The sequence below is a fragment of the Ictidomys tridecemlineatus genome, chromosome 1, assembly GCF_052094955.1.
Source record: "Ictidomys tridecemlineatus isolate mIctTri1 chromosome 1, mIctTri1.hap1, whole genome shotgun sequence".
Taxonomy (NCBI): domain Eukaryota; kingdom Metazoa; phylum Chordata; class Mammalia; order Rodentia; family Sciuridae; genus Ictidomys; species Ictidomys tridecemlineatus.
Genome location: NC_135477.1, coordinates 228,375,455 through 228,401,850, shown reverse-complemented (window position 1 = coordinate 228,401,850; position 26,396 = coordinate 228,375,455). Strand labels below are relative to the sequence as shown.

At 40.7% G+C, this 26,396-nt stretch overlaps 1 protein-coding gene across 1 annotated transcript in view; it reads left to right on the top strand.

Moving 5' to 3' along the window:
* Positions 1–26,396, top strand: part of Myo10 (myosin X) — a 205,172-nt gene that overhangs the window by 91,681 nt on the left and 87,095 nt on the right. Inside the window, exons 4-9 of the mRNA XM_078016810.1 lie at positions 3,429–3,616; positions 14,126–14,260; positions 15,777–15,901; positions 16,723–16,736; positions 16,853–16,937; positions 17,647–17,750. Of these exons, the coding sequence (XP_077872936.1) occupies positions 3,429–3,616; positions 14,126–14,260; positions 15,777–15,901; positions 16,723–16,736; positions 16,853–16,937; positions 17,647–17,750 (651 nt within the window). The remainder of the gene's footprint in view (positions 1–3,428; positions 3,617–14,125; positions 14,261–15,776; positions 15,902–16,722; positions 16,737–16,852; positions 16,938–17,646; positions 17,751–26,396) is intronic.

Sequence of the window (26,396 nt, the reverse complement as noted above, 5' to 3'; positions counted from 1 at the left end):
TCCTGAAACGTGATGGCTCTGTAGTGCAGTCTTTTGATGTGTCAAATGGTTTTTCTGAGTTTCAAGTCATAGGCCATCTGCAGTTGGTGGCACTAGTGCTGTGTGGCAATTGACCGGGTCAGCAGGGAAAAGTGTGATCCTCGTCGTGTGTAAGCACTGAGAGATGGACCACATATTTGCAAATTCTGTGGGCTGCCTTCACATGGAACAGCTGCTGCCAGGAATACCCAGCTTCCTTTGGCCTCCGGAAGCACTGGTGATTGTGTGGGGAAGGCATGCAGGACCATGACTTCCAGGCTGTGTGTGGTCTAACTGGCACAGCTGCCACATTTTCAGCCTGAGACATAGAAAACTCTTCTTGGGCAAGGTACAGTGTGAATTACTGCAAATAGAAATAGTTGTAAGATCATTTGGGGTGTTATATCTTTACCTTTGTCATTGTGCCTCCTGTCCCTATAGGAAAACTGCATGATACACCCTGTCAGAATGAGCAATAGTCTAAAAGATGCTGGTCGATGAGGTTCCCCAACTAGGAAGGGGTGACATGGTTGTGAGATTCCAGCAGAAATGAGCATTCCCTCAAAGAAAGCTTATGTTAATGACTAGAATTAGTGATTGCTTTATGTGTACATCAGTACATTAAGAAAAAAGGGCTCAGGCTGGGCATGGTGGCACATGCCTGTAATCCCAGCAGCTTGGGAGGCTGAGATGGGAGGATCACCAACTTAGCAAGGCCCTAAGCAATTTAGTGAGGTTCTGTCTCAAAATAAAAAGGGGCTGGAATGTGGCTCAGGGGTGACAAACCCCTGAGTTAGATCCCCAATACCAAGAAAAAGGTCGGGGGGCTCAGTTCAGAATTTTACAACACTCATACAAATATGTTAGAAACAGGAGGTACAGAATATCCAAGGTAAAGGTGTATCTTAAAAAAAAAAAAAGATTCATTAATGGTAAATGTACATCCTAATACTAAATTAAATAAAATGTAACAATGTAAAATTAGTCATCTTCTTTCTATTTATTTTTGCAGTGTTGGGGGTTGAACCAAGGGCCAGGTGCATGCTATAAATGAATCATTATATAAACCAGAGGTGTTAGTACATTCACAGTGTTATGCAACCGAAGTCTCTGTCTAGTTCCAAACTGTTTTCTTTAGCCCAGATGGAAACCCTCCATCCGTTCAGCAGTCACTCCCTTTTCCACTCTCTCCCATCCTTAGCAGCCACCAATCTTTCTATTTCAAGGGATTTGGCTTCTTTAACTTGGTATCATATTTTCAGGTCCCATTCACATTGTGGCATGTCCCACAGACTTCATTCCTTTTCCTGGTAGAATAATATTCCATAGTTTGGATGTGCCACATCCTGTTTCTCCATTGAACTCATGATGGGCATCTGGGCTGTTTCCTCCTCTTGGTTATTGTGAATTGTGCTGCTGTGAACAGGGGTGCCCAAGTAATTCTTTGAGTATCTGCTTTGAGTGAATTCTTTTTTATAAGCCTATAAGTAGAATTGTGCACACAGATGTGCCCCTGACACTCTGTAGAGCCCCTGGCATGATGCATTTGCTCCACAAAAGGTGGTGGTGGCGGTTGTAGGACTCTGCTTGCACCCACATTTGATTTACTTCCTCCCTGTGTCAATTCTATAAGAAGAATTGCTATGGTAATATTATTTGTATTTGACTTTTGGGGGTTCAGATTATTTTCAAAATATGTTATAGGCTGTCTTATATTTGAAAAAGTTATATAGAACATATAATTTTTTACTTGATGTTCCTGGAAGTTACTATGACTATAAATTACTACAAATTGTTATAATATGGTTCTCAGCATATTTGGACTTTCTGTCTAGATTTTCTTTTCTTTTTTTTTTTTTTTGGCATTTTGCTTTTTGTTCTATAGTTGCTATACTTAATGAATGTGTTAAGAGAAGCCTCTGTGATTAGGTTGCTTGGATTCAAATATCATCTCTACCACTCACTGACTCTGTATTTGTGACTGCAAAATTTTCTCCCTATGCCTCAGTTTCTTCATTTGAAAAAATAAATGCCACCAAACCTCATAGAGTATTTTGAATATTTAAGAGCTATCGCCCCCACCCCCACCCCCTCGCTGTGTGATGTCCCAGGGCTGCCGTAACATAGACCCACAGACTGGATGGCTTAAATAATTGATATCAATTCTGGAGGTCAGGACTTCAAGATTAAGGTGTCAGTAGGATTAATTTCCGGAAGCTTCCTTTCTTGGCTATGTTCTTGCTGCTGCATCTTTATGTGGCCCTTCCTCCAAGTGCACGTCCCTGAGTCTCTGTATGTCCTAATTTCCTCTTATAAGGACACAGTCAGATTGGATTAGGAGCCCCTAATAGCCTATTTTTAAGTAATCTCCTTTTTAAAGATTCTATCTTCAAATATAATACCATTCTCAGGCACTGGGGTTGGAGCTTCAGCACATGAATTTGAGGGGGACACGGATGTGCCCCTAACACTCTGTAGAGCCCTTAGCATGGTACATTTGTTCCACAAAAGGTGGTGGTGGCAGTTTCAGGACTCTGCTTGCACCCACATTTGATTTTCTTCTTCCCTGTGTCTAGAAACCAGGTAACCAAACTGTCCTAGCATCTTGAGGAAGTACAAGTCTCTATGGAAGGGACCCCAGATATTAAGCTTTAGTGGCGTTATAGCTTCTGTTTAGTTAGTCTGAAATTTTTATTTAATTCCTGGCCTTGAGATTGTCAATTATCTCAATTCCAGATAAGTTACTTGGCACTTTGTGATGTCCTGTGGTTACTGGAAGATTGCCTAGCATTTTCCAAATGGTCTTGTCACTTTTTAAAAGCTGTGGCTTCCCCATGACATAAAATTTGCCATTTTGACTGTTTTAAGTGCATATCCACATTGTTGTGCTTCCAAATAATTACTGACACCTCCAGAACTTTTTAATCACCCTGGACAGAAGTCAGCACTCATTAAGTAGCTCTGTTGCCCCCTCTCCCCCCACCCCACCCCCTCTATTTTATTTTCTCCCTCCCTTACCATTTTAACCCTCCTGTAGGGGCCACCCCTGGAGCAGCCAACTGGAACCAGCTTCCTTTGCTCCAGGGAAGGATTAGGATTAGGGAGACCACCCAGGCAGGGGCTTGGCCTGGCCCCTCACCATCCTCCCCTCTTATTTACCTTTCCCTGAAAGCCCACTTTGAAATGGCCCCACTCATTTGTGCAGAAGGTCAAAATTTGTACCAGAAAGGGTGGGGACAAGTTGATAGTGGGGATTAGGGGTCACCTTTCACTGTGGTGCATACCAGTGGGTCGTGCTGGCATGCTGGATGTGGGACTTCTGTCAAACTTGCGGTGTTGGAGAGCAAGTCGTCCGCCAAGGCTCCCTGGGTGTAACTCCTGCATCCCTGTCCCCATCTCTGTGCTTGCAGACGTACATTGGCTCCATCATCGCCTCCGTGAACCCCTACCAGCCGATCGCTGGCCTGTACGAGTACGCCACCATGGAGCAGTACAGCAGGCACCACCTGGGCGAGCTCCCTCCGCACATCTTCGCCATCGCCAACGAGTGCTACCGATGCCTGTGGAAGCGCCACGACAACCAGTGCGTCCTTATCAGGTAACGCGCAGGGCTAGTGCAGGCCGCCAGGGGGCGCGAGGGAGCGCGAGGGAGGAGGCGTGGGCTCTGGTCCTGGAGGAGGAGCGCATCACCAGGATCAGCCCAGCTCACACCTGCTCTGAGACCTGGAGAAAGGCTTTTCTCACTACCTGATTTCCCAGATGGAGCTTTCTGTTTTGAGTAGTTTGGTGACTGCAGTTTTCAGAAAACATGCACTTAGAAGAGCTAACTTCGAAATCTTAAAAAAGCAGATGTACCATGTTGTTGGGCTCTTTGCTTAGAATCGCTCCTTTCACCTGTTCATTCTCATTTTCTCACTCCCTCACTCCCTGCCTGCAATTTGCCTTAATTGTTCTTTGGTTTGTTTCAGTTATGTGGAATGGTGCTGTTTAAGGAAATGCTGCATGGTTCTTCCAAATTTAAATGTTTTATGTATGCTAGTCAAAATGCCTGTATCCTCAAAAAAGTTTTCTGTTTTCTCTAATATAATAAAATTACTCCAGATAGAATGTCCCAAATTTAAGACTTAAATAATCAGGTGCCTCTAATGTTTACCCCTAAATGGATTTAGTATGGATGTGGCAAAAGAATGATGCAAGAACATGTTTATTTCAGTTTTTTTAGTAGTGAAAAATGTACTTGTCATATCTATTTTAGACAACATCCAACTCATTTTGAAAAATAAAGTACTAGGAACCCCACCATCAAACCTTTATCACCATGAACTGTCCAACAGTAGTAGAAAATATGTATTTTTTTAAAAAAGATAATTCCTGGTTTTGCTGGGTGTAATTGTGCATGATTGTAATCCCAGCATTTTGGGAGGTTGAGGCATGAGGATCTCAAGTTCGAGGCCACCCTGGGCAACTTAGCAAGACCTTGTCTCCAAATAAAATTAAAATGGGTTGAGGGTGTTAGTGCCCAGAATGTGTAAGACCCGAGATTCAGTCACCAGTACTGAAAAGAAAATTCTTAACTTCCATTATTAATTAGTTCACATTGATCTCATCACATGTATTTAGTGATGTCCTCTTGCATCTTCTTGTTAATTATTTAAATTGGAATTGTGTTCTGGTTGTGATCAGCACACCCCTGGATGATTGCCAGAGCAGATGTGATGAATGTTAGTTGTAGTGAGGTTTCCATGGAACATCCAAACATTTCATTTATTTGTCTGTCTGGGTGTTTATTCATGGAACATGAGCATTACTGAGGAGTGATGGTCTAATAAAACTGCAAAAGTGAAAGATTTTGATATGTTTTAGGTGACTTCCCAGTCCCCACTTGTGGCACAGTCATTAATATTTTAAAAAGAAAGGGGTAGCTGGGCACAGTGGTGCCCACCTATAATCCCAGCGGCTAAGGATCCTGAGGCAGGAGGATCCCAAGTTCAGAGCCAGCCATAGCAACTTAATGAGGCACTAACCAACTAGTGAGATAGGGCTGGGGTGTGGCTCAGTGAGATGTTTGCATTGGAGGAGGACAACAAGAAAACCATCCTGACCCCCCCCACACACTGATTTCCAATTAAATGGAAATAAGACATAAGAAGACAGATGGAGAGCCAGATGCCATCTTTAGAGTCCCAGCCAATTGGGCTTGCCAGCACTGTAGCCCAAAATTAGACCGACCGACAGACAGAAGCACCTGGCTGTGAACAGGTACAGCCAGGTAGCTGGTGGCCACAGTTGTTGTGAGAATCCAATTCCCAGAGGATGAGGAACAGATCAAACGGGTGAGTGTGCTCAGCCTTTCTCCCTAGTTCTCCCACCAGGGAAGCCACACCTACTGCTGTAGGGGGGTGGGGCAGGTGTGCCAGAGGAGCCTCTCCTCAAGATCCTCAAAACCCAGGCAAGGGAGAGTCCCCCTAACTGAAGGCACCCGAGACACGTTGACCCTGTCCCCTATGGTATCTAATTGAAGGTGAGGAAGAAATAATTGGCTATTTTTTTGAAGGATCATGGTGTGTTGGACACTGTGCTGGGAACTTTCCAGGTACTAGTGCGTGGAATCCTTTCGACAGCTTTTGATGTGGGCCCTCTGTGTGATACCTCCAGGAGCCATTCAGAAAGCGACTTTCAGGGGAGTGTTTTTAAGGGTGGTTTTGACCTGTTGTCCTTGTGGTGATTTCCTGTGTTTCTAACAGATGGGAATTACACCCATGGGAACAACTGTGCTCATTCCCTGTTACTATTAACAATGTGTGCGCGTGAGTTGTAGACGTTCATTTAACCTGATTTGTTGTTGATCAAAGTGAAGCCACTTTCTTACAATAGAAACAGCTTTTAAGAATAACATACCTAATAATATAACTTGATGTATAGTTCAGTAGAAGCACTATGTGCTTGTTTCTTAGATGACTATGTTAAAGTTTTGAAGTTAGAATTAAAGGTCATTATATCAGCATACAGTATATAATTTCATAAGATGAACAGAAAGAGAACCTAACCTGTTTTTAAAATTGTTAGTCCCACTTACATACCTAAATATTTTCATGGATAATTGCTTGTATTTATTTATTTCAGTGGAAAAAAAAAATGAGAGCATGACTATATAGCCCTTGCTAGACAGGGCAGCTTAGGAAGAAAGTGAGAAATCAAATGAGATCAGTGTGTGTGTGTGTGTGTGTGTGTGTGTGTGTGTGTGTGTGTGTAAAATAAAATGAAAGGAGGTTGACATTTCTGTTCCAAAGACCAAAGTATTTAAAAATTAAGGGGGCAGGGGGGAGTGAGTCCCAAACAGAAAGCTCTCATTATGTAAGGCTGATGAGTAAAGAGTAACTATATATCTAAATTGACTAGGAAACAGACTTTAAGAATATGGTTCTCACTAAAATGGTTTTGATTTTAACAGATATTTCCAGCAGTTTTTTTTTTTTCTTTTTAAGTTGAGGGTGAGGGTGTGTGGACCTGTGGAATTAAGAGAATAAAATTGAGTCTGAAAGTATAAATTGCTGGTTACAGGAATCTATTTAGTGTTCCTTGGGTGTGATCTGCCCTCTGGTGGATAAAATGGGTTACTTCTTTCAAAAGATTCTCTTGGTGCCTAGTGATGTTAAAATCAGAAAATATTTAATCCTTAGCCCAGAAATGAAAGAATGAATAAACAAATGAGTAAGAAGATAAGCCTCTTTGGAACTAGACAGGAGTTTATGGTCCAGTTTTCAATCCTGTGCATGTGATACAGGCCTTCAGGCCTCCAATCCACACTTATTCGTCTCATTTTTAAGACTGTCACCTCTCTTAACCTCTTTCATTTTACTTTTGTGCACCCATTTAAGTGGAATCTTATGCTTTTATAATTTTAAATGTAAAAATAAAACTTAATACATATGAACTTAAAACACATTAGAGTTTTTTTTTTTTTCCTCATCTAATTAATAAGGTCAGCATTTGACCTTGGTTTATCTAGTACAGTTTTTCAGACATTGTGTTGGGCCATTAGAGTTTAGTTTATTATGGCCCTTTTATTATATATGACCTTTTAAGATAACAGAGAAGTACAAAGACAAAATTACAGCCAGTTAACTTGCATATCACATTGGCACTTATTCATGAGTTATGAATCAAGGCAGCCTTGTTCTACAAAATAAATGAGAGATCCTGCTAGGAACTGACAGAGCAGAGGGTTTTGTAGGGTGGGAAACAGGAAAGAACCGTGGAGAAGGGATCGAGTGGTCAGTATCAGGTTACCTTCTCGTAGGGGTTGAAGCCGAGTAGACTTTCTTATTGCACTGATTCAGGTAAACTGGAGTCTCCTGTTTTCAGGAAAAAAAAAAAAAAAAACTAGTCTGGAGACTCAAAGCTTCAGTTTTGATTATGTGGCAGTTAGAATAAGTGATTCCATTTTGGTTTGATCTGATACTTGGGGGCTAGTGCAGGAGCCCAGCCTAAACAATGGCTTCCCATCGTTTTTGTTTAACAGTGAACAGGCCGGAGGCCTGTTTCTGTTTGCAGCGTGGCACCCAGGAAAGGGTCTGGTAGAGGCCAGCTTTCAGCAGGATGAACAATCCAGAGTGACCATTGGTTTATGATCTTCTCTTTCTCTTCTCTTCTCTTTTTTTTGGCTTGTTGGGGGTGGAGTTCAGAATGTGAGCAATTTCTGCTTAACCGTGTCTTTTATATCCTAGAATGATAATTGGGTGTTTGGTCTTTTTCTGTTTCTAGAAATGATGGCTTTGGAATGCTGAAGAAAACTTAGGTCCTGGATGGGAAAGGCACCAAGCAGAGCAGGGCATGGGTCGGGGCTCGTGCTCCTGTAATTCTGCAGCAGAAAATGGGGTGGGAAAGGCAGTGAAAGGGAGCTGAAGTCCATCGAGAAAACTCATTTGTGTGTAATGCTCTAAGGAACCTCAGGGGCAGTGTGTGGGGAAGCTGAGGCTGGCAGCTTAGTTTGCAGAGGGACTTACTAAAGAGTCTAGCTTTCAGCAGCAAACCCCAGACTTGAACTTATCTCTCTCTGACATAAGAGAATTCTACTGCTTGGTGTAGGGCCATGTCTTTAGGGGTTTGTTTCCTTTGCTAAGACTTTTAAACTTAATTCTTTAGACAGAAGAGCTGTTTCCAAAGTCTTCTAACAAGGTAGGAAGTGATCTGATTTATATTTTGAGAAAATCACGTGGCTCAGGAATTTGGTTCACAGGAAGAGAAATGTTTGGTTGTCAGATGCCAACAATAAGTAGGTGTGAGGTGTTTTTGTCAGCTTTTTCACTGCTGTGACTTAAATACCCAACCAGAACAACTTTAAAGGAGGAAAAAAAATTGTTTGGGGGCTCATGGTTTCAGAGGTCTTCGTCCATAGAAGGCCGCTCCATTCCTCAGGGCTCAAGGAGAGGCAGAACATCATGGTGGAAGAGTGTGGTGGAGGGAAGTGGCTCACATGATGATCAGGAAGCAGAGACTCCATTTGCCAGATTCAAATATATACCCCATAGCCACACCCCAATGCACCACTCCCTCCAGCCACACCCCACCTGCCTCCAGTTACCACTCAGTTGTTCCCATCAAGGATTTATTCACGGATTAGGTTAAAGATATAGCCTGATCTTTTCTCCTCCAAACCTTGCATTGTCTTACACATGAGCTTTTGGGGGACATTTCACATCTAAACTATAACATAAAAGTACAAAGAATATATTTTAGTTTTTGTGGATAAGACCACCTCTGCTGCACTACTCAGCTCTGTGCTCACAGATGGGATGCAAACATGGTAAAGTGGACTGTGTACCAATAAAACTTTATGTGCAAAAACAGGCAGCAGGTCTGATTTGAGGCTCATCATTTGCTGACACTGCACTGAATCTAGGGAATACGTCTGGGGCTAGGAGACTAGCCGGCCCACAGTACTCTGTGTGCTCTTTTCCTGCAGGTGTGTTCTGGATGCCTCCTGTCTGTTTCCTGGGGATGTTGCTCTGTCTTTGAGCCTCACTGCCTCTGATTCTTTGACCTTTCCTCCTCTGCTGGATCATTAGCATTATCACTCAAAACTTTCTCTCTCTCTCTCTCTCTCTCTCTCTCTCTCTCTCTCTCTCTCTCTCTCTCTCTCTCTCTCTCTCTCTCGGTGGTGCTGGGGCCTTTTGCATGAGAGAAGCACTCTACCAACTAACCCAGCCCCCTATCACTCAAAACTTTCTAGTATGTTCCTTCTTGGGGACAGAAAGGTGTGTCTTTGATCCCACAGCCTCTTTAAGCCACCCACTTTCTGCAGCAAGCTGTCCCAGCTCTCCTGATGGCTCTCCATCCTTCTGGGTTTCTGATTAGTTCTCTGGCCACTTCTCGGCTCCTTAATCATTTTCCACCTTCTTTTCTTCTAAACTTCCTATGCTGCTCTTTCCTCCTGTGTCAGTGTGTCTCCCAAGACTAACCTATGTCCCCCGAGTTCCCTGAGTTCCAGACTTCTGCCTCCTAGGTATCATCACTGAGATGTCTTATGGGCACCTCAAGATGGTGTGTTGTAAACTCTTACAGTTTTCTTCAGAAACGTGCTCCTCGTCTTCTGCTTCCCTTTCATCCTGTCCTTTTCCGAGTCTGAGACTGAAAATCACTCTTCTTAACCTAAAAGTTATTCTTTTTTTTTCTTTGTGGTATTGGGGTCATTCCACCAATGAGCTGAAATTTTTTAAAAAATAAAATAAAAAATGTTTTGGACAGGGGCTTGCTAAACTACTGAGGCTGTCCTTGAACTTGAGTCCTGTTGCCTCATCATCCCAAGTAGTTGGGATTGTGGATGTGCACCACCAACCCTATCCAGAAGTCATTCATTCTTGGGGCTGGGGCTGTACTGTAGCTCAGTGGTAGAGCACTTGCCTGGTATGTGTGAGGCACTGGGTCTGATCCTTAGCACCACAAAAAAATAAACAAAGTAAAGGCGTACTGTTCATTTATAACTGTAAAATCTTTTTTAAAAAATTATTCACTCTTTTCTTCTCCAACTTAAAGTAGAATCACATACAGTACAATGTCTTAAGTGATCTTGAGTATAGCCTAAGTCTTCACAGATGTACAGTCGTTACCAACACCCAGAATATCACACTAGCAGGCTCCCTGGGTCCCAGGGGTCATTACCCATGTCTGTCAGTTACTGAGCCATGTGGCTTTGGCCCCCCTGTTTCCTTTCTCACCTCCCTCCTGTCCATTTTCCACACAGAAGTCAAGACCATTCTTTTGAATCTTAAATCTGGCCATGCCACTGTCCTGCTTAGAGACACCTGGTGACTTTCCATTATGCCTATAAAAACTCAATATTTTTAACATGGACCATGGAGCTTCTGGATTATATTTCTTTCTCTTTTTTATTTTCATTGTTATAGTTACAGAATTTCGATGTGTTTTTATTTTTATATTTTGTTTTTGGTTTAATAACATAAGATCATTTTGGTTCGAGCAGATAGACACATTTTTGCTGAAGCCCATTTGTACTTACTGTCCTGTCGGCACCAAAGCAGAGGTCTGTAATCATCATGGACTTATGAAGAATTAAAAAGAAGTAGGGACAGACGGGGAAAGAGGTGGGGGAGAGTTAGGTAAAAGTGTACTACTTTCAGAATTCTGTTACTTTGACATTAATGTCTGAGGACATCTGGCATATTTCTGTGTTTTAGCAATATGCGAGTTATTTAATTTTTTATTCTTTGTCTTGTTGATGCACATGCCCATGTGTGAGTAGTCACCATTTGTCTCCTGGTGCAATCTTTATTAGTCATTTTTTTTTTTCATTACTATAGTAAAATCCCTGAGATAATCAACTTGTAGAGAGAAAAGGGGTTTTTTGACTTGTAGTTTTGAAGGTTCCAGTCTGTGATGGATTGGCCCTGTTGGTTTAGATCTGTTGTGAAGCAGCACATCCTGGTGGGAATGTGTGATAGAACAAAACCTAATTCACCTAATGGACAGGAAGCAAAAGAGAGAAGAAAAGGCCAGAGTCCCACAATCCCCTTGGTAGCACACACTTGGAGGGGCCTGAGAACCTGACAAAAGACCGCACCTCTCAAAGGTTCCATGTCTTTCTTTATTTTTTTAATATATTTTATGGGTTTTATTTGTAGTTGGACACAATGCCTTTATTTATTTATATGTGGTGCTGAGGATCGAACCCAGGGCCTCCCACATACTAGGCGAGCCCTCTACCCCTGAGCCACAACCCCAGCCCCAATTCCATGCCTTTCAATAACACCACCCTGCGGACCAACGCCTGGGCCTCTGGGGGAATTCACCATCTGAACAGTAGCACAGTCCTGTCTGAATTTTCTGAAGCTGCTTTTAAGGGCAATAGTTTTTCAACTTGGCTTCACAGAATCATCTGGAACATTTTGTTTTGTTTTGTTTTTAAATGCTGACGGCTGACTTCTACCCTGCGGGACTGGATGAGGGATATGTTGCTGATGCTAATGTGAAGCCAAATGTGAGAAGCTCTGGTGCAGAGCAAGCACACATCAGAGTTTTACTTTCATCTAAGGTTGACTGATGCATCAAAAAGGAGTACTTAAAGATTCTTGAAGAAGATGGGATGCAGTAAGGACAAGTCTAGCTGGAAATGGGCAGAGAGGGATACCTGTGACCGTCAACCGCCAGCTGCGTGGGTTCTCTTTGTATATCATCTCTTCTTCAAGTGCGTGTCACTAACAGTGAGAGCTGATGACAAGGACAGTTCTTTTCTTTCCCTTGACCAAGTCTTTGTATGCTCTCCGTGGTTGTCTTTTGTCATGTTATGCGAGGTGGGCGAATCTCAGGGGGAATGACAGGGCCAGGGTTTCCTTGTTGCCATGTCACTGCTCTGGGTGGGTAGGGGAGGGACTTGACTCCTCTGCGTGTTTCTTTGTTTTGGAGATGTGCCACCCTGAAGGGGTCCAGATGGCAGGAAGGTGGAGAACCCAGGGGACCATGAGGGGGTTTGCAGGCACAGCCTTGGCAGTGGCATGTGGCTCTGGCTCAGTCATTCAGTTCCTCGTGTCCATTGGCCATGTTCAGCTCTATTGGCCGACTGACCGCCCTCACTTCAGGTTGGAATGTCCCCATCAGTGGCCTGAGGGATAAAGAAGTGGGTTTGGGGAATGACATTGTTTCTTCCTCACCCTATTTTAACTAAAGGACTTATCCTCTAGTGTTCATTTTTAATAATTCAGTCACCAACAGCTGCTAGGTAGGCATACATTCTTTGAAAGATGGAAAGTTATTTATATGCTTCCTTGAAACTTTCTCTCTCAGCGTGTGTGTTATATGCTCAGTGCACTATGGCCAAACGCCTTCTTTGGGCCCAGCACCGGGCTGAGCCCTACCAGGTATGCAGAGACGCAAGCTCAGCCCTGTGCTCAGAAGATTCCAGCTGCTGATAAAGAAAACTCAACCGAAGCTGGCCCTAACTTCCACGGGTCTTTGATTATCTCAAATAAGGCGGGGTGGGACAGTTTCGAGGTTGGGGTTCAGCCATTCCCATTGGGCTCCTCTCTGCTTTTCTTAGCTTTTCCTTTATGATCTCAAGGTAGGTGTGGATTCTCAGGTATTTGTTGTCTGCAAGAAGGGGACGTTTTTGCTTGGTCATTCTTGGGTGTGTACGTACCTTGCCAGGAGCCCTGGGCACCCACCACATGATGTCTCTGAGGTGGGAATCATGGCGCCCTCCCATGCCCAATGTGCTGGGCCTGCCTGGACCAGCAGAGTCCCCAAGGGCCCATGGTGCCCCATCTAGCTCCCTAGTGTTGTCTCTGAGTCATTTCCTCTCTTTTATTACATGTGCTTAATCATCCACCACATTTTCAGCAATGCTTCTCTCTCCTGATAACACCCAGGTCTTGGCAGGCATTCCGCCAGATCTTTAGGATACAGAGGAACTCTTCTGTGAAGCCCGCCATTGAGCACTGATCAGCCTGCTACCTCGAAAGGGCGTTTGTCCAGCTGTGCTCCTGATTATCCTTTTGGTTTTCTTTCCTTATAAGTTCAGCTTCTTTGCTACTCCTGTTCTCCCCACAGCATCAAGCATGGCGCCTTATACAAAATCTGTTGGGCTTCTCCTTCCAAATCCGACTCATCTCCGCACTTCCTCCTGCATCTCCTGTCTCGTTACTTGTATCCTGGACCTGACCACTATACCCCGGGTAATAGCAGCAGCCTGTCTCCCTGAGGGAGCTTTCAGCCCTTCTAGCGATTTCCTTTCAGGACTGTGCTCTCTACAGTACCCTTGACGGGTCAGTCTCACCCTCCTGCTCCTGCCTGTGCCTCTGTACCAAGTCAGTCTTAACCATCTTTCTGTGCTGCCTCTGGTGAGGCCCAGCTGCCCCGAGCAGTCCCATGTCCTGTGAGAGTCCGTCCACGCTTGTCTGGCTACTGTACTTCACTCGCATTATCATTACCCGGAATCCTTCCCCTTTCCTCCGTGCCTGCCTCATGTTTGCCAGTCTTTTGAGGCATGTCTCGGACCTCCTTTACTTCTCTCCATGGCACCCTCTGTCTAAGTTGCTTTGTTCACTAACACTAGGTCTCCCAGGGGCTTCTGGGCAGACAGACCTGCTGTTCTGTTCTGACTCACTCTGAGGATGAAGTGATTAAGTGTGGGTCGTTCGTGTACCTTCAGGTTCATTCCTCGTCTTCTCCAAAAAATTGACGAATGATTTCACATTTCATTCACTTGCTTGAAGCTGCCCAGATACTGTTAATGTGCTTATTCATGTAATATGTATGAACCCACTGCTCTGTTGAGGTGTTTGGAATACTTCAAGACAAAGCAAGATCCCAACTCCTGCAAGACTTTCCTGCCATGAGAGCACCATCCATTTTGGGACATTTACTTAATAAAAGGCAGTACTGTTCACCCGTGTGCTAAAAGAGGCCTGTGTAGGACTGAAGATGGGGCAGCCTTCCTTTTAACTCTGCTCTTCTGCAGAGGAATTTTTCAAAATCTCTGTTTTGCCACTTTTGAGCGGTTGTTCTGTTGAGGAATTATGTGCCATTGACCACACTGGTTGTTTAAAACAGTACATACACTGAGAAGCACAAACTTCTGCATTTTGTCTTTCAGTGGTGAGAGTGGGGCAGGGAAAACCGAAAGCACTAAATTGATCCTCAAGTTTCTCTCAGTCATCAGTCAACAGTCTTTGGAATTGTCCTTAAAGGAGAAGACATCCTGTGTTGAACAAGCTATTCTTGAAAGCAGGTATTTCTTTTATCCATTTTCTTGTTTCCAACTAATAGGATTTGCTTTCCTCAGCATGGGATAGTTTAGATCTCCTGGTCGAGTTTCTCTTTTTCTTGCCTTCTCTTTTACAATTCCTTAAAAACCCGTCTTGACACACGTAGCACCTTCTAATAGCCCCAGGAGCAACTTTCACTCTGGGAAGATGCTCCTGACCCTTCCCTGCTGGGCTAGTTTGCCATGTGGCTGGAGGAGCAGCCTCCTCCCTGCCTAGGAGGTTTTCCAAGCTTCTGAAGGACCTGGGCCAGATAGGCGCTAGCTAGTCTGGCAGCTATGGAGGAGAATCAAATCAGCTGGCTTTGGAGAGCACTTGTTATCAGTGGGAGCTAAACCTCCAGCCCTGTGTCACAGAGCCCAGTGTGCAGAGGAGCAAGGAGGGATCTGTCCAGCATTCCGCCATTCGGAGGCTCAGGGTGAGCAGAATGGCATTTGGGCAGCCTCTGCTGGGACAGATTAGTGACGTGCATTTCATAACAGGAAGTTTCACAATTTTGAAAGGGGGCTGTGTGCCAGGTATCATCTGAATTGTTATTGAAGATAGGTAATTACCTGGTATCTGATTTGTGCCTTAGAAGATATTAGAACTCGTAGGGGAGCGGGAATTGAAGAGCCTGTTTTTTAGAGAGTTGTCCAGGAGTCAGCAGACTACAAGTGATATATCATGCAACCTTTTTTTTTTTTTTTTAAGCAAACCCTTCATTTCTTTCAATTGTAGTAAAGTATACATAACCAAATTTAAAATTCTATCAACTTTTCCTTGTATAGCTCAGTAGTTATAAGTGCTTTCACATCATTGTACAAACATCTCCACCCTCCATCTCCAGAACTTCTGTTTTCTCCTGCAGCCGTTTTTGCAAATAGTTTTGTTGGAACCCATCCATGCTCAACTGTACCGTGTCTGGCTGCTTTCAAGCTACAGTGGCAGAGCTGAGTAGTTGCCACAGGGACCACATGGTCTGCAAACCCTAAAACAAGTACTGTCTCGTCCTTTACAGAAGGAGTCGCCAACCCGTGGCCTAGCCTGACTCCATTTTACAGTGGCAGAAGATTCAAAATATTAAATGGGTTGCCCGCTGGGCATAAAATAAACGGATGACATTTTCAGGACTGGAGCCTTTTCAGCTTTTAGAATTTGAGGGCAGGCTTTTTCTTGCAACCCCTGACTCGTGTTTATAAACTGAGGCTAGTTTGCTCAGCTAGTTTGAGCTGTTGTGGTCTTAGCCTGGTCTCATGCTTTGCCTACGTAACTAGCTGTAGATTCCTGCTCTTATTCAAAATGGATGTGCAGGATGAACCCATTTCAGCAAGTGTTTGAAAAGTCTGCCTATTCTGAAAATAAACACAGCCACTCTGGGTCCTTTGGGTTGCAGATTTTTTTTTTTCTTCGTTTGTATATTTTGACATTTGTGAGAAATGCTTTTGCTGTTTTTAAATCTGCCCTAATTAATAATCATCTTCTGTTCTCATTCCTTCACAGCCCCATCATGGAAGCTTTCGGCAATGCAAAAACAGTGTACAATAACAACTCCAGTCGCTTTGGGAAGTTTGTTCAGCTGAACATCTGTCAGAAGGGAAATATTCAGGGCGGGAGAATTGTAGATTGTATCCTGTTTCATTTACTTTTTGTCTATAGCATGTAATTGTTGTCACTGAAAATTGTTCTGATTTATCCCAAAGCCCCAAAAGGAACATGAAATGGATCTTACTCTGGCTCTACCTTTTATTTCCTTTTTTTTTTTTTTTTTGGTGTCAGAAATTGAGCGCAGAGAAACTTAACCACTGAGCCACATCCTCTGCCCTTTTTTTATTATTTATTTATTTATCTAGTTAATTATTTATTTGGGGGGATACCGGGAATTGAACTCAGGGACACTCAACCACTGAGCCACGTCCCCAGCCCTCTTTTGTATTTGATTTAAAGACAGGGTCTCATGAGTTGCCTAGTGCCTCACTTTTGCTGAGGCTGGCTTTGAACTCGTGATCCTCCTGTCTTAGCTTCCTGAGCCACTGGGATTATAGGCATGTGCCACTGTGCCTGGCTGGGCCCCACTACTGAAAGGTTCCACAAAGTTCCCCACCCCCCACTACCTCCACACTGGAGATCAAGCTTTCAGCATGTGAACCTTTGGAGGATACTCTCAAAACTATATCTAAACCATAATAATTATCAAACATCAGATATTTGTTTTAAATCATTTTCATCAAATAGTTTGGGACATGATGAAGTATCAGGTGTCAGGCTTAGAATTCAGTTGACATGAATTCAGTCTGGGCTTTGCTTGTTTTTTGGTACTGCAAGTTTCAACCTCAGAGGAATAGGGAACTGTAATTAATCAGGTAACAAAGGACAGAAAATTGAGAACTAATGTCACGTGTAACATCTTTGTTTTATTCCTTGACTTGCCATTGCTTCTCACATGAAGATTTATTAGAAAAAGTGAGTACATGCTTGAATTCCTATTTTTTCCACAGTAACAATTTTCAGAAATTCTTAGTTTGTGTGAATTAAGCAGAGGAAACGTCTCTGAATATAAATTTGGTTTCTCTCCGCAGAACCGAGTAGTAAGGCAAAATCCTGGGGAAAGGAATTATCACATATTCTATGCGCTGCTGGCAGGGCTGGAACATGCAGAGAGAGGTAGGCGGGAAGGTGCAACAACGGATGACCTGGGTCAGCGACTCCTTCTCCATTTGGGACATTCACTCGTCGGGAGTAAATGACGAGACCTCTGTCCTCTGTCTGGATGCTGTCCACATCCATCCGTGGCCATGGAATGTGATTATGAGGATACCAAAAGATGCCCAGTTCATTGTAGGGCAAAATAATATCTAGAAAGGATGATCAATAGAGCGATCTTGAATTTTTGTTTTTTGGGGAGTCTTGGAACATTTTTAATTTGAAGGATATTTATGAAAAATATACTATGCTAGCTGGTTTTACTTTTAAACCAAAGCCAAATAAAAGTAATTTCTAAACATTTGATTGTTAAGAGAAAAAATAAAACTCTCGTCAGTTTTTTTTTCCCCTACCATTCCATTTGGTATGATTAAGCTTTTTCTATTTTCCCTAAATTATGATTACAAGGAAACTTAATGATCCATTATTAGGGGACTGTTAGGGACATAGGATTATGTGTGTACTGTAGTTTTAAAAATCATAGAATGCAATCTCCAGCACAAAAAAGAAAGACAATAAAACAAACAACCACCAAATATATATATATATATATATATATATATATATATATATATATATATATACACAATCACAATGTGAACTCTTTTGAATTGTGTCTTACCCTGGCCAACTGAGTATTGATGCTATATTTTTCTTTTTCTTTCTGTAGAAGAATTTTATTTATCTGTGCCAGAAAACTACCATTACTTGAATCAGTCTGGATGTATAGAAGACAAGACAATCAGTGACCAGGAATCCTTTAAGGAAGTCATTGTAAGCATTTTTTAAAAATTATTTTCTCTATTAACCAGCGACAGATTTCATTTTCTGTTTCAAAACATTTTTTTTCTTTAATAGAAATAATCATACTTGGAAGGATGCATGAGAATTCAGGTATTTTCTTCTTATACCAAGTAGTGAGGAAGACTGCCCCCCAGACTGGAAGGGAATTCAAGGAATCCTCCTGCTTTAGAAGGTGGCGAGTCTATCAGTTAAGACCCAGGGGTGGCTTACTTGGAACTGCCTATGCAGAATGCCTACCCTCCACTGAGCAAAAACAAGAAAGTTCTAGGCTTTGCATTGGCACAAAGAGGTCCTTAGTTTTAGCTTACAAGTCAGATTTCTTTTGAAAAACAGCTCTCATACTAAAAACAAATCCCTCAGCTGTTTTACCCAGTGACCAGTGTGATGTCATCCATTTCCTGGAGCCTAAATGTGACAGCCATTTCTGATTACATGAAGAGTGGGCATCTTAAGACTGGCATGCCGTGGTCTCTAGCAATTCTTACACATCACGGGGGCATTTAAGAAACCTGGTCATCCAGTACTATTAACAGCCCACCTGACTGAGCATGGCCAGGAGATGGTGGTATTGTGAGCCCACTTTGGGCCAGGGCCCTTACTAGAACCATGGAATGCAGTGCATCTGGGGTTGATTCGTGATCATTATCATCATCATCATCATAAATGCAGCTGACAGGAATCAAGCACGGTTGGTTCTCTGGATCCATGTGTTTCCTATCACCAGATTCAACTAATCTTGGAACAAAAATATTTTTTTTAAAAAAAGGTGTCTATACTCGGGGCTGGAACTGTGGCTCACTTGCCTGGCATATATGAGGCACTGGATTTGAGTCTAGCACCACATATAAATAAATAAATAAAAGGTCTACCAACAATTAATAAACTATTTAAAATAAAAAGTGTCGTACTGAACATGTACAGATTTTTTTCTTGTCATTTTTCCCTAGACAGTACATTATAACAGCTACTTATGTCCATTGTATTAGGTGTTACAAGTAATTTAGAGATGATTTAAAGTGTATGAGAGGATGTGCAGAGGTTATATGCAAATACTGTGTCATTATGTATAAGGGATTTGAGCATTCTGGGATTCTAACTTCTGTAGGGGATTCTGGAACCAGTCCCCTGTGGATATCAAGGGGCAACTACTTATTACAAGGAGTGGAGTTATATCTGTCCTCTTAATAACCCTATCAGGTCATTGGAATAGTTGTCTTGTGTTATGAGTCTCAGAGAGGTTGGTGACCAGCCTACCTTGATGCAGTGTGTGGTGGAACCAGTATCCAAACACTTTTTACTTTTGGTACTGGGGATTGAACCTAGGGGCACTTAACCACTGAGCCACATCCCAGCCCCTTTTAATATTTTATTTAGAGACAGGGTCTCACTGAGTTGCTTAGGGCCTCACTAAATTGCTGAGGCTGGCTTCCAACTCACCATCCTCCGCCTCAGCTTCCTGAGTTGCTGGGGTTACAGGTGTGCGCCACTACACCCAGCTTCCAAACACTTAACTGAAAATCCCAGACTCCAAACTACCAGACATGGCCCACCTGCTTTCAATGCACCTCAGATTTGTCTCTTTAGGTTGTTGTTAAAAGACCAGCAGTTCTCTACTCCATATCCCATTTTAGTCTCATAGATTCTATAACGATGCCTTGTGCAATAGAATCCAAGTATTTTTAAAGTGGTCAAAAATCATACATCATCTCTCCACATCTATAAGTTGAAAATGAAGTTTCAAGACAGGGCAAGCTCAAATATGATTGTCTTCCTCTTTTCCTGTCTTTTAAAGATGTCACCATTTCTAATTTGGAGTGATGTCTTCCATTTCTAATTCAGAGTGATTTTTATCACTAGTTTCCCCCCCTCCCCACCGCTGTGGTACTGAGAGTAGAACCCGGGGCCTCACACATGCTAGGCAAGTGTTCTATTCCTGAGCTACACCCTCGGCCTTTTACCATCCCTTTCTTAACCTCTTAGTGGTTTCCTGTGGACAACACCATTTGCAGTGTGTACACCAAGAGGCATGGGAATTGGCCCTACAAACCCGGCCTTATGAACTGTTTTTCTAAGTATTGTCAGCCTCTGTATTTCTGGGTTTCACATACAAAGATTCAGCCAGCCCCAAGTAGAAAATATGTTTTAAAACAACAAAATGATTGCATCTGTATTGAATATTCACAGGCTTTCCCCCTTGGTATTATTTCTTAAACAATATAGTATAGCAACAATTTACATAACATTTACATTGTTTTAGGTATTATAAATGACGTAAAGATGATTTAAAGGACACAGGACATCGTATGTAGGTTATGTGGAAATTTTTATGAGGGATTTGAGCATTCTTGGATTTTGGTATCTGAGGGGTCTTCTGGAACCAGTCCCCCACAAATGCCAAGGGATGGCTGTATTTTTATTTATTTGCCTCAACTTTATCTTGGTCTCCTAGATTCTTCTTATTCCTCAGAGCTTCTTCCTTCATCTGCTTCTATCTCTGTTGAAAAGATCACTTGTCAGAATAAGAATTCATTTTCAATGAGTAGGGCAAAAAAGGCTGTCTTGTGAATTTTTTCCTTTTGTTTCTTTCTTCAAGCTGAAGAACAATAATGTTGATCACAGGCTGTTGTACCTGGAGACAGACAAGAATCTTAAATATCCCTGCAGTCCCATGCTCCATGGGCTGGCTGGCCACTAGGGTGTACTTGGCATCCAGGGATTCCCTGGCCCTGGGAGGGCCCTGAGAAATTCCCCCGGTGAAGTTACACTCTCTTCCTCTGGGGGCACCATTTTCCCACTCAGAACTGCGTGTGCTTTTTATTAGCTACAGTTAACCTTGGGAGCGAGGTTTCTTTTCAGCGATTGCTAGCTTTTATTGCTAAAGCAAAATCAAAGGTTTTGGCATTGAAAATTCAATCTTATGACCAGAGGTTATATCTTCTAGAAAGGATATTGACATAATGAATATACCTAACAAATTTATTCTAGTTAGACATCCAGTTTATAGAATATATTTATAGATCCTTAAACATTAATTTATAAATATTTTTGAGTGTTGGCTCACCAGTAGTATCAATGAAAACTTAGCTGATGTTCATTAAGTCACATATGAGACATTTTTGCTATTATTATTTAACCTCATTCTGGAATTCCAAAATGGAAGGAGGGAAGAAGGGAGGGAAAGAAGAAAAAAAAATCATACATCATGTGTCATTCTGTGCACAATGAGGATCTGTCATCTTAAACCTATGGTAAGCAAAAATTGGGAAACGATAGTTTAAGTAATTCATGTATTCATAAAATGAGATTCCCTTATACCAAGTAAAACATCAATTCAATATATATGTATATATATATATATAAATATATATAAATCAGCATTTTCATATCATATACATATACATATAGCAATTGTATGTGCAGAAAAAGATTAGAACAAAAATGTATACCAAGATGTTATATGGCAAAATTCTAGGATTTTATTTTATTCTGCATCATTTTCTGTAATATGTTTTCTATAAACATATTAACCTTTTTTTTTCTTTTTGGTAATGAGGATTTAACTCAGAAGTACATAACCACTGAACTACAACTCTAGCCCTTTTTATTTTAAATTTTTTTTAGAATTTGAGTTAGGGTTGCTGATGGTCTCACTAATAGTGATGCTGACCTTGAACTTGAGTTCCTCCTGCCTCAGGCTGCCAAGTTGCTGGGATTATAGGAGTACGCCACTGTGCCCTACAAGAACATGTTAACTTTTTAATAACTATTATATGATAATTTTCCTAATATCATTGTTTCTGTCGTGCAGTCAATGCCTCTGTAGCCATAGGTTTCTTATCCATTAATTGTAGGTTAATTAAGCCTTCAATGGTTGTGTCTGTACTGACCATGTATAGACCTTTGATTCTTGTCATTATCTCCTAAGCAATACAACCATTCACACCACATTTATAATGTTAGGTAGTATAAATGATCCAAAGATGATTTAAATTTACATGGGAGGATGCCTATAGATTATGTGCAAATGCTGCACCGTTTTATATAAGGGACTTGAGTATGTGTCATTACTGATAACAGCTGTCCCACCTGACTGCCTCATGAAGCACTCTGCAGCCAGGAGTGACAGATGTGGTTCATAAACAGCATTAACCAAAGTCGGTTTTTATATACTCCATATGTGCAAAAATCTGCCACGTGCCAGGCACTGTGTTAGGCACCAGAGACTGCAGTGAACATGTCAGACGTGTTACCTATCTTCTGCTGGAGAAAGGAAAAGACAGATGACACTGTTGTATTTTATGTCATTTTTCTCAGTATTTCTAGTATCAAATACCATTTAAATTTATATATTTTTATTTTAATTCAATGAAGCTCCTTTTCTCAGAGGTGGTGGAATCAAAGGGAAAGAACCACATTCTGTTGGAGCTCAAGGATTGTGTGTTTACAGAATATGCTAAAATGTTAAGGGAGAATAATTTATTTCTGTGAATTATGTAAGCAAGTGTCACTTCTGTTGTTTATGTGTAGCTATTAAAATTGTCTTGATTATGTTATATCCATTTATAAATATGTCAACATGAACCCCACTGTTATATATAACTATTAATGTGCTAATAAAAACATTAAATATATATTATTCTTTCTGTGAACCTTAATGTCAGTGTACTCTGCAATAGAACCTTTTGAGAATATTGCTTATTTCATTGAGAATGTTTTATGTGTTTTCAGAATGCGTCATTGACAACAGTTTATAGTAGATGTAAGAACTTGCAGGGGTTTTGCAAAGTTTTAGTGGAGATCTGGTTTTTCCTGGGACAGAGGCAGTGAACCTGCACTCAATTTCATAGCCATTTTTAATAATTTTCTAAAATGCACTATAAATTTTTCAGTGAGGATGAAAAGCTATTTCAATTCAAAAGTAACAATTAATTTATTTTACTGCCTACATTTGACCCACCAGGATGGTGGCCGATAAAGTGTATGTGAGGTAACAAGAGCCTTTGTTGAATAATCGTCTCTTCATTCCACTCCACAAATACTGTGGCCATGGACCCCAGCTGGAATTTCCTGATCACACAGACCTTACTACCTGCATCCATGGGTTTCAAGTAGTGCGTGGCCATGGTTATGTATATGTACATTCGTTCAGCATGAGTCAGATTTTTATTAAGATTTAAAGGATTGACTTTTTGCTTCATTTTGCCAAAGGGGGAAACATCAGTCTCTTTCAGTCTCGGAAAAGGCAGAAGTTGTCAATCTAAAGAACATACAGATCATCCACAGATAGTGAGTTTATTCAGGAAGTGATTTTATTCAGGAACAGCACTGCAATGTGTATTCAAGGAGACTGAGGCAAGAGGAGGGTTTTAAAGGCAAAATGGGGAGGATTACTGAAGTTTGTTTGTTTTGTTTTTTAATAACAGCCACTGGCTATAAAGGTCAATAGCAAGGACGACACCCGTGAGGCTGGACAGGCGGTTGTTGGGTAGATGCATCTGAAGTTGGATAGGCGGTTGTTGGGTAGATGTTACAGAAGTGATTTTGTGAGCTTACAGTGGCTTCTGCCCAAGGTTGTGGTCCTGGCAGTCTTTTGTGAAACTTCTTGTTCTTGGGCACAGGTGCATGAGATTCCTCCACCTTCACGACTTTTTTGGCCTTATTCATTTAGTTGGGTAAGCTTGACATAAGTGACTCCATTTTCATTTTGACAACTTTCAGGGGCGTAAGAAAATTTTATACATATAAAAAATATTTAAATAACATTATATCATACAGCATAACATAGCATTACATAATAAATCATTTTCAAATTACAGTTTATACTTTGCTGTGTCCCAAATTGCCTCCCCTTCCACCATTTAAGTCATAACATTTGTTCAAGGTTCGTCTGAGGTCCCTGTGTCCTCTGAGAGGGCAATTCCTTTTTCCAGTGTGACAATCTTTGGTGCTTGATAGTTGAGACTGTATCATATATTTGTTGCCTTTACACACACACACACACACACACACACACACACATTCGCAAGCATTATTTTTTATGTGCTTAATAAAAACTTTTATTGAAAGTATTTTTTATAACTCAGTACCAGTTTTATAAGAAGTTGCTATTTAGCAATTCTGAGCCATACTGAGAATTTCCCAGGGTTTTTTCAGTCTTGAGCCATATTATTGAGATAATAAAATAATTATAATAAGCCTTTAAGTGGCTACTCTTGCCAAGGGGGGATTGCTTGCTGAACTGACTATAAATAGGACAGCAAGAGACAGTAAATGGAGACTCTTGCTAGCAGTTGTAACACACACACACCCACACTGGTGATAATTGGTTGCAGCCATTAAATTACCCCATCATATGATTAATGCAATTACCACTTATCACTATACTGCTAATTAACTAATCACTTAGAGCTAAACTTGAAAGCAAAGAAGTCACAAATTTATTAATATAGTAAACACATTAATTTTATTTCATTTCGTATTTCCATATACAACCTTTCTATGTTTTAAGAACTTAATCAAGGAATTTTTGTATGGGGAATGTATTGAGGGTTTTCATTTGCTAGTTAGGAATTTTCTGCTGCCATGTGCTTATTTTTTAAAATCTTACTCTTTTTAGTTAAATTGGTAAAGATTTGGATTTTGTGTAGTCATTGTAAGATTGACTTAGAAAATTTTTATGAACTATTTTTATAAAATTTTTATAAACTATAGTTGGGGGGTATGTTCAGTCTTCAGTAACACACACATAAAATTTAAAAAAAAAATTGTAGTTGTAGATGGAAAGAATGCCTTTATTTTATCTGTATTTTTTAATGTGGTGCTAAGGATTGAACCTGTGCTTCAAACATGCTAGGCAAGCCCTGTGCCACTGAGCTACAGCCCCAGCCCCCAGGATACTTTTTAAACATACCAGTTCTGAATGTCTTCTTTGATTTCTTTCTTTAGGGTCCTGTAATTTTCATTGTATAGATATTTCACCTCTTTCCTTAAGTAGATTCCCAAGTTTTTTGTTTTTTTTTTTTTTTGAGGCTATTGTAAATGGGATAGTTTTTCTCATGTCCTTCTCAGAGGATTTGTCACTGATATACAGAAATGCCTTTGATTTTTGGGTGTTGATTTTATGTCCTGCTACTTTGCTGAATTCATTTACTAGTGCTAGAAGTTTTCTGGGGGAGCTTTTTAGGTCTTCTAGATACAGAATCATATCATCAGCAGATAGTGCTATTCCTATATCCCTTTAATTTCTTTCGTCTGTCTAATAATTGCTCAGGCCAGTGTTTCAAAAACTATGTTAAATAGAAATGGTAAAAGAGGCCATCCCAATGTCATATGAGAATTTTAAAAATAGAAATGAAAAATTATTCTATAGTTCTTAACCTTATTTCTTTGCTTTTATCTTTTAGAATAAGTCACTGATAAATATCTTGAAATTTGAATAAAGATTTTCCCATAGGTTTTTTTAAAAACTGATAACTTACAAATAGTTCTTATTCTTTGCATCAATGTTTGCCTTTACCTCTGAAATAAGGCTTCTCACTTTTGATTAATTTGTAGCTTTAAAATATTTTATGACTAACTTCATTGAGATATAATGTACACATAATAAAATGCTTCCATTTAAATCTATATGAAATTTGAACTTTTACACCCATGTCCCCACAACCAATATCAAGATAAGGAATGGTTCTGTACCCAGATAGTTCCTCTGCACCCCTTCCCAGAGAATTCTAGCCACCTTCACCTACTCCTTGGAAATTAATGATCTAATTTCAGCCACTGTAGTATAGATTTATCTTCCCTAGTTTCATATAAGAGAAACAATACAGTATGTATTCCCCTCATCTAGCTTCCTCCTGTCACCTACTTGGAATGTATCACTATCCAATTTTTTATTTGTTTGTTTTTTGCTGTTGGTTTTCCATTGAATAGTCAGAATCTTATTTATCTACCAACCCATTAATAGTCTGATTTTTTTGTTGTAAAAATATTATCAATGCCTGTAAAACATGCTAGAACATAATGTTCATGTGTCTACCAACACCATTAACTAAGAGTTAACCGTAACAGTTACTATTGCAGGTATTTTCACTTTTGTAAAATTTCCTACCAGCCTGATCTTTAAAAATAAGTGCAAAAATTCAGTTTGGGGGTCTGAAGGTGTAGCACTTGCCCAGAGTGAATGAGGCCCTGGGTTCCCTCCCCAGCACACCCAAAAGGATTTTTTTTTTCACTCTTTATGTAAATCCGTAAGATTTGTAATTGTTCTGTATAATGTGTATAATTTTCTTTAAAAACTACATTACTATTACAAGTTTGCTTTGTATTTTTGAGTTGTCTAATTCTAAGATATAACTTTTCAGTTAGAATTTTTACAGTCTCCACTGTAATGAATATTTTACAAAAAAAAAAAAAAAAAGCTTTTCTGCTGAAGTTTTCCTTGGAACAAATTTCTGGCCTTGACATTATTGGATATTACATAGGAGATTTCCTTTTCTTTCTTTTTTTTTTTATTTACTTAGAAAGTAATGTAATTGAGTGGATAATAACCCTTAATTTCTAGCCTTTGAGTTACTTGAACCTGACTTTAAATCATGATTGTATAACCAAGAAAGAGTT